At 41.6% G+C, this 9,052-nt stretch overlaps 1 protein-coding gene across 1 annotated transcript in view; it reads left to right on the top strand.

Annotated features, from left to right (window-relative positions):
- KIF13A (kinesin family member 13A) overlaps positions 1–9,052 on the top strand; it is a 233,544-nt gene that overhangs the window by 148,289 nt on the left and 76,203 nt on the right. The window contains exons 9-10 of the mRNA XM_011962918.1: positions 5,528–5,639; positions 6,021–6,297. Of these exons, the coding sequence (XP_011818308.1) occupies positions 5,528–5,639; positions 6,021–6,297 (389 nt within the window). The remainder of the gene's footprint in view (positions 1–5,527; positions 5,640–6,020; positions 6,298–9,052) is intronic.

Genomic DNA, 9,052 nt, shown 5'->3' with positions numbered 1-9,052 from the left:
CTGGGAGGCGGAGCTTGCAGTGAGCTGAGATCTGGCCACTGCACTCCAGCCTGGGCGATAGAGCGAGACTCCGTCTCAAAAAAAAAAAAAATTCTATCTTAAAACATGACTGTCCTTTTATAAATGTCATCTCCTAGCTTAAGACTTACTTCCTTTCCAGTCAGGCCCTTCTCACCCCTGCATAAGAACTTATGGTGAGAGATTTAAAGATTGGAATCTTCCTTACTATATCCAACTTCAGGAGCTGTGCTTTAGTAGAATCAGAAAGATTCCTGGAATAACTTATTTTTCCACTAAAATTGGCAAACAACTGTTCCCTTGGTCTGTATATCTGTGAGGCCAACAGGCTGCCTGCCGGCCTCCAGCTTGAGAAGACAGTATTAGCAGGACCAATTCTTAGTGGTTTTATTATATTTTTAAGTTCCCTGAGAATAAAATAATTCATAAAAATATGTAACCCTGGCCAGGCTCAGTGGCTCATGCCTGTAATCCCAACACTTTGGAAGGCTGAGGTGGGAGGATCACTTGAGCCCAGGTGTTTGAGATCAGCCTGGGCAACATAGCCAGACCCCATCTCTACAAAAAATTTTAAAAATTATCCAGGTGTGGTGGCGCACACCTGTGGTCTCGGCTACTTGAGGGGGCTGAGGTGGGAGGATCACTTGATCCTGGGAGGTCAAGGCTTCAGTGAGGCAGGATTGTACCACTGCTCTCCAGCCTGGGTGACAGAGCAAGACCCTATCTCAAAGAAAGAAAAATTATATATGTATAAGTGTATATATATACACACACACATATGCTTACCTGTGTGTATATATATATAAACACACATACATGTACTTATACACACATACATGTACTTACATATATGTGTGTGTATAGACACAGACATACAAGCCTGTGATTCACCTTTCAGACGTTGAACTTTCTAACAGGTTTTGGGATTCCAGAAGCCCCTGCATCATTGCTTCTGAGTGGAACATAGACGACAAGGATAGCATGTGCTCCTCATCCCCGAGTGACCTGATTATCTCTCACTTGCTATTGAGTCCCACTCACCCTGCAGTTATTTTCATTCTGTTCCAAGGGGACGGTAATAGATTTATATAGAGTTCTTGTTTTGAATGTGTGCATACTATTAGATAAAAGGGGCAGCTTCTACTAATGATACACTTCTCTAACTGGATGAGTTACAGAGCAAAATATACATGGGAATTGGAGTCATATAACCCCTTCCATACAGCTCCACCCCTCTGATGCTGCTGCTTACATGCTATACTGATGTAGGGGAGAACAAATACTTTTCCTCTATTTGCCCTGTAAATTAGACTGGCCAAAGACAGATTCACAAGAGAAAAGCAACTAGAATTTTATTAGCATATGTGTCTTGCTTACACCTGGGAGCACCCAGAGATGAATAACCCAAAGTGGTGATTATAACTTGGGCATATGACTGGGCATGGTGGCTCACACCTATAATCCCAGCACTTTGGGAGGCCAAGGCAGGAGGATCCCTTGAGCCCAGTAGTTCAAGACCAGCCTGGGCAACAAAGTGAGGCTCCATCTCTACAAAACATTAGCCAGGTGTGGTGGCATGCGCCTGTAGTTCCAGCTACTCAGGAGAATGAGGTGGGAGGATCGCTTGAGCCTGGGAGGTTGAGGCTGCAGTGAGCCATGATCATGCCAGTGCCTGGGCAACAAAGTGAGACTTGTGTTAAAAAAAAAAAAAAAAAGGAAAAGGAAAAGGGGTTTTGGGCTTCTGGATGGGGGGGAGACAGGTTATGTGAAGGTGACCAGGAAAAGTATGGTGAACAAGAGTTGTCTACAGAGGTTTGTTACACAGGTTTCTGTCACTTCTCCACCTTGAAGAGTTGTTAACAGTACTCCCCTTCTTGGTGCTAGAGAGGGAGACACCTCTACAAATGAAAATGTCCTTTACAAAAGGAAAATTGATGCCCTGATTTTAGAGCTTTTCCTGAGTCTGCTGGTTCTTAATGGCCTCTAGCTTAAAATAATCCATATTCTGGCTCCCTTCAGTCAGCTTGCAGACAAGACGTACGATGGACATTGATGACACTGCATCATTTCCTTTTTTCTCTCAAAGTGCTATTCAGATTTCATGTTTCTACATTTAGGAGTACCAGAAACTTTCTGTGTTTCCCCCTTACACTGTCAAAGTAGGAATTATAAGTAGTTGCGACAAGGCAGAGGAAAGTCTGCTCTCGGTGATGGATAAGTCCATGTCATCTCCAAAATGTATTTTCACGTGAAAGGTCACTGTCAACCATAAAGTTACCAATATTGACGTTTAAGTCACTGAACTCTTTAGAGCTTGTGTGAATTAAAATAATATCTGCCATACATAGATAGTAAAATATCTGGGATAGTTGAAAGAATTGTTTCCAATCAAAAATAACAATAGTTGCAAAATGCCCTATATTCTATATTAAAGCAGAAATGTGTTTTTACCTTATATTGAACTCCTACTTGACTCTATTATCACATACAGTATTTTTTTCAAAAAATTGTTCCTTTGGAGGAGTGATTGAATATTTGATTTTTTAAAACAGCTGTATTAAGAAGTAACTCACATACAGTATAGTTCGCCATTTTAAAGTGTTCAATTCAGTAGCATTAATATATTCAGAGTTGTACTGCCATCACTACAATCTCATTTTAAAACATTTTCATCATACCCAAAAGAAACCTTGTACCCAAATCATTCCCTTTTACCCCCACCCACAGCCCTAGTCAACCACTACATCCATCTCTATAGATTTGCCTATTCTAGGTATTTCATATAAATGGAACCATACAGTGTGTGGCTGTGTTAGCTTCCTATTGCTACTGTAACAGATTACCACAAACTGAGTATCTTAAAACAACAGAAATTTATTTCTCACAATTCTGCAGGCCAGAAGTCTGAAATCAAGGGGTCAGCAGGTTTGTTCCCTCTTCGGGGGTCAGAGGGAGAATCTGTCCCGTGCCTCTCCCCTTGTTTCTGTAGGGCCAGCAATCCTCGGCGTTCCCTGGCTTATAGATGCATCACTCCAGTCTCTGCCTGCATCTTCACGTGACCGTCTCCCCTGGGTGTCTTTATATGACCTTCTTATAAGGACATCACTCATTAGATTAGGGCCTTCCCTAATCCAGTATGATCTCATCTTAACTGATTACATCTGCAAGGACCCTTTTTCCAAATAGGGTCCCATTCTGAGGGTCTGCCAGACCTGAATACCGTTTAACCCAGGACAATGGCCTTTTGTGTTTGGCTTCTTTCACGTAAAATAATTTGCCAAGGTTCATCCGTGTTGTAGTTGTTGTAATACATGTATCTGAACTTAATTCTCTTTTATGGTCAAATAATATTCCATTGTGTGTGTATACCAGATTTTATTCATCACTTCAGCATTCGATGGGCGTGGGGTCGTTTCCACATTTTGACTTTTGTGGATAAAGCTGCTTTGAATATTCATGTACAAGTTTTTGTGTAGACTTATGTTTTCATTTCTCTCAGGTTAAATTTGTTTAACCTTTAAATCTGTCAAATACAAGCCTGTAATCCCAGCACTTTGGGAGGCCGAGACGGGCGGATCACGAGGTCAGGAGATCGAGACCATCCTGATGAACACGGTGAAACCCCGTCTCTACTAAAAAATACAAAAACTAGCCGGGCGAGGTGGCGGGCGCCTGTAGTCCCAGCTACTCGGGAGGCTGAGGCAGGAGAATGGCGTAAACCCGGGAGGTGGAGCTTGTAGTGAGCTGAGATCTGGCCACTGTACTCCAGCCTGGGCGACAGAGCGAGACTCTGTCTCAAAAAAAAAAAAAATCTGTCAAATATGATACACTTTTTTGTATAAATGTATGGGGTACAAGTGCAATTTTGTTACATGCACAGATTGTGCAGTGGTCAAAGCTTTTAAGGTATCCATCACCTGAATAACATACATGTACTCATTAAGTATTAATTAAGCTTCTTGGCTGGGCACAGTGGCTCACACCTGTAATCCTGGCACTTTGGGACTCCATGGTCACCTGAGATCAGGAGTTCAAGACCAGCCTGGGCAACATTGTGAAACTCCATCTCTACTGAAAATACAGAAATTAGCCAGATGTGGTGGCAGGTGCCTGTAATCCCAGCTACTCGGGAGGCTGAGGCAGGAGAATCACTTGAACCCGGGAGGTGTAGGTTGCATTGAGCCAAAATCATGCCTCTGAACTCTAGCCTGGGTGAGAGAGAGAGAGACTCTGTCTCAAAAAAAAAAAAAAAAAAAAATTAAGCTTCTTGTCATCCTCTCCCCTTCCACTCCCTCACCCTCCAAGTCCCCATTGTCCATTCCAGTCTCTGTGTCCATGAGTACACATTATTTAGCTTCCACTTATGAGTAAGAACATGCAGTATTTGTTTTTCTGTGTCTGACTTGTTCCTTTAATTTTAATTTTACTTTTAATTTTTTTGACTTGTTTCACTCAAGAAGATGTACATATTTATGCCACTCTCTGGTAATGGCTGTTATTAAAATTCTAGCAGCCGTTCTGGTCAAATGAATTCTTGTTCATTTTCTGAATCTTGAGTTAACCTTGTATTTCGGGGACTTTTCAGTGACTTGTCTTTGGGGAATTATGTTTTGTGGGAAATAGGCTTCTTTCCTTTCAGCTTGTTTGATGGAAATCTATTGTTAACATTACAAAGAAAACTGTCTAGTCTTTCACTTGCTAGTTTGTGTCCTTCTTTGTTATTTGCAGTAGCATTTAACTTTTTTTTTTGAGATAGAGTCTTGCTCTGTCGCCCAGGCTGGAATACAGTGGCATAATCTTGGCTCACTGCAGCCTCCCCCTCCCAGGTTCAAGCAGTTTTCCTGCCTAAGCCTCCCAAATAGCTGGGACTATAGGCGCACGCCACCATGCCTGGCTAACTTTTGTATTTTTAGTAGAGATGGGGTTTCACCATGTTGGCTGGGATGGTCTTGATCTCCTGACCCCTGACCTCATGATCTGCCTGCCTCGGCCTCCCAAAGTGCTGGGATTATAGGCATGAGCCACCATGCCTGGCTGCATTTAACTTTTTAAACCATTTACAAAGCACTTTCTCTTTGTGATATTTTGGTTTTTGTGGGGTTTCTTTGTTTTTGTTTTTTTGAAAGAGTCTCACTCTGTCACCCAGACTGCAGTGCAGTGGAGTAATCTCGGCTCACTACAACCTCTAACTCCTGGGTTCAAGCGATTCTCCCGTCTCAGCCTCCCAAGTAGCTGGGATTGCAGGCACCTGCCACCACACCCAGCTAGTTTTTGTATTTTTAGTAGAGACAGAGTTTCACCATGTTGGTCAGGCTGGTGTCAAACCCCTGGCCTCCCAAAGTGCTGGGATTACAGGTGTGAACCACCAACACCCGGCCTCCTCCCCCAGCTTCTTGACAGATTAGTAGAGACTTGATTATATTAACTCTGTAGCTTTATTGTTCTGCATATTTTATACTTAAACCAAACAAACATTCCATAAAACCAATTTTTCATTTTTTCTTGACAGATCTCTTACAACCTTGGGGTTGGTTATATCATCACTGGCTGACCAGGCAGCTGGCAAGGGTAAAAACAAATTTGTGCCTTACCGAGATTCAGTCCTCACTTGGCTGCTTAAGGTAATCCATTGCTCTGGTGTTCTTTTCCAACTAAAAGTTGGCTATTCCAGATGTGACAGAGTAAAGGTGTGTACAAAGCTTACCAAATACCTAAAGAACTCTCCTGATGACAGTTATTCTAATTCCTAGGAACACAGAATGAAAACTATTTTCTACTCCTTTTTATTCCATTTGAATGCCGTTTGACAGGCATTATTCATTGCTTGAATATGGAGAGGACACATTTCATCTTGTCTTGACATTATTTGTGAAATGCAAGTCCATTTCCACATAATGTTTCCTTCATAGAGAGTAATGTCATACATAACACATTTAGTACTTTTATCGTATGTATTGTCCATGGAATGGGCTTCCTAAGATGCTGTTTGAAATACTTGGCAGGACAATTTGGGGGGCAACAGCCAAACCTCTATGATAGCCACAATCAGCCCAGCCGCAGACAACTATGAAGAGACCCTCTCCACGTTAAGATATGCAGACCGAGCAAAAAGGATTGTGAACCATGCTGTTGTGAATGAGGACCCCAACGCAAAAGTGATCCGAGAACTGCGGGAGGAAGTCGAGAAACTGAGAGAGCAGCTCTCTCAGGCAGAGGTAAAAGCAGCCTGGTGCTCCCTGCTGGTAAAGCTCCCTGGCTTGCGGGATTTGACTGGCAAAGGTGTGCTCATTTGCAGTTGTAGGTCATCTGATACGGTTTGGATTTGTGTCCCCACCCGAATCTCATGTCGAATTGTAATCACCAGTGTTGGAAGAGGGGCCTGGTAGGAGGTGATTGGATCATGGGGGTGAACTTCCCCCTTGCTGTTCTCGTGATAGTGAGTTCTCACCAGATCTGGCTGTTTAAAAGTGTGTGCCACCTCCTCTTTCACTCCCTTCCTCCTGCTCGTCATGTGGGATGTGCCTGCTTCCCCTTCCGCCATGACTGTAAGTTTCCTGAGGCCTCTCCCCAGCCATGCTTTTCATACAGCCTGTGGAACCATGAGCCAATTAAACCCCTTTTCTTTATAAATTACCCAGTCTCAGGTATTTCTTTATAGCAGTGTGAGAATGGACTAATACATCATCTCAATGTGGTTCAGCACTTCATTGTTTGTTGGCATCTGCCAACTGCTAAGCATTGTGAAGACCAACATGAGTAATATAAGACTTCTGTCCTAGGAACTTATAGACATGGAAACAAACAAATAAGAGATAATTCCTGCTACTACCTGATCATTTACTTCAGTAAATCAGTTGGCCTTTGAACTTTCAGTGGGAAAGTATGTTGTTTATATTGACATTATAAACTATTATTTCCACAGGGCCTTGCAGTTTTCAGAGAATTTAGTTAGGTATCATCTCCTCGTTGAGCCATGGAAACAGCATGATCAAAGATAATCAAACATTAGGGATAATTTAGAAATCTTTTACTTTTCCATTTATATCAGGCCCTGACAAGAAACAAAATCTTTTTGCATTGTTATCTTCTTTCTTTGGCTTTACTCAAACTTTAATAATGATACTTTTCCAAATAGGTGTTGCTTTTTACAAATTATTGGGCGAGGCACTGTCTCATTTGAAATATGTAAGAGGACGGCTTTGGAGGCCAAGTGCCCTAGTTTAAGTCACAGGGTTCCACATGCCAGGACTTGGGAGTGTATCTGACACTTCTAAGTTCACATTCTTGCACCACTCTCTTCTGACCCCACTGTAGTTGGGAGGGTATTAAGTTGTAAGAAAAAAAGAAAGAAAAACACAGTTAATGGCCATTATTTATGAAACATTTACATGCCAAGCACTATGTTAATACTTTTATCCATCAGCATATTTCATCAAAAAATATTCAATAGAAGACTGAAAAAACAAGAAGGTGAAGCCAAGAGTCTGAATACTCTATTAATTGGTGATCTTGGCATTGCTTTGTAATTGTTTGTTTATATATCTTTCTCTTCTTCCAGGCTGTGGCTCTTAAAGTACAAGATGCTGCGTTTTATTAATTTTTTTATCCCCAATCCCTAGCCTAACATTGATACTAGAAAGCACTTACCACAATACCTTGCACATAGTAAGTGCTCAATAAATGTTGCTGATTTTTATTATTATTTATAATCATTCAGTACATTAAGTATAATTTTTAGATAGATGGTAAGAAGGGTAGCAAAACACCAGAAAAATAAAAATGCTGATAAATCTTGAAAATAGTCATGATGCTAGGGGGAAAGTATAATGGTTCTGCAATGTATTTATAGGTGGATTATCTACTTATTTGCATTTCTACTGTGACCATATAATCTAGGCCAGATGGCTCAAGCAATACCTGGCCAAAGGAAACAAAAGAAGAGCCACATAGGTCCACCTAGAATTTTCTTTTTCTGTTTCTTTTTTTTTCTGGGCGGGGGGTGGGTGTGGACAGAGTCTCGCTCTGTTGCTCAGGCCGGAGTGCAGCGGTGCCATCTTGGCTCACTGCAACCTCCACCTCCTGGGTTCAAGTGATTCTTTTGCCTCAGCCTCCCAGGTAGCTAGGATTATAGACAGGTATGCGCCATTACACCCAACGAATTTTTTTTGTATTTTTAATAGAGACAGTGTTTAGCCATGTTAGCCAGGCTGGTCTCAAGTGATCCACCCACCTCAGCCTCCCAAAGCGTTGGAGTTACAGGCAGGAGCCATTGGCCTGGCCTATAATTTTCATATATGTCCCACTGTACTCAGCACTAAATGCCACTGTCAGGCTCTGTTAATACCATGAGCCTCAGGCATACTCAGCTAGCTTTCACATCATCACATCCCAGCTTCTTGTCCAAGCTGTGCCATCTTTCTTGTTCATGGAATTTTACTCTGTAGAGGCTCATGTTACTTTAAGGTGTCAAAGCACATTATTGACAAGTAAAGGCCTCTCCCCTCAAAATTTTGTTAAGCTGCAAATATCTGTATTGAAACCTCTTAGTTACTCTCCCTGAACAAACTAGAAGGGAAACCACTGCCCTTTTAGCCAGCTGTGCTGCTTCTGTGTGAATGATAATGATAAATAAGCAAAACGTATGACCATCAGTGGAGAAAGGTAGTCTGAAGGCCCAGATTCAAAATTTAAAATACATGAGAAGTCTTTACCTTTTCTTGCAGATTAATGTAACTGGAATTCGTTTATTGATAATGAGTGTTAACCTCTGTCTTACTGAAAAAGAAATCTGCTTAAGTAATATTTTTCCTGCTTATCTATTGCAAAGTTGAACGTTAGCATCTTTTAGGGCTTTAAATGTGAAATTTAAGTATGATGGATAAAATGACTCTAATGATTTGTTTCATTTTCATTCAGAACACTGGTGTTTCTTTTTCAGGGAGCCAGCCATGTTCTCTTACGTTTGTTTGATTTTTTTTTTTTTTTTTTTTTGAGGCGGAGTCTCGCTCTGTCGCCCGGACTGGAGTGCAGTGGC

This window comes from Colobus angolensis, unplaced genomic scaffold, assembly GCF_000951035.1.
Source record: "Colobus angolensis palliatus isolate OR3802 unplaced genomic scaffold, Cang.pa_1.0 Scaffold6, whole genome shotgun sequence".
NCBI classification, from domain to species: Eukaryota; Metazoa; Chordata; class Mammalia; order Primates; family Cercopithecidae; genus Colobus; species Colobus angolensis.
This window is presented reverse-complemented; position numbering and strand designations above follow the sequence as displayed.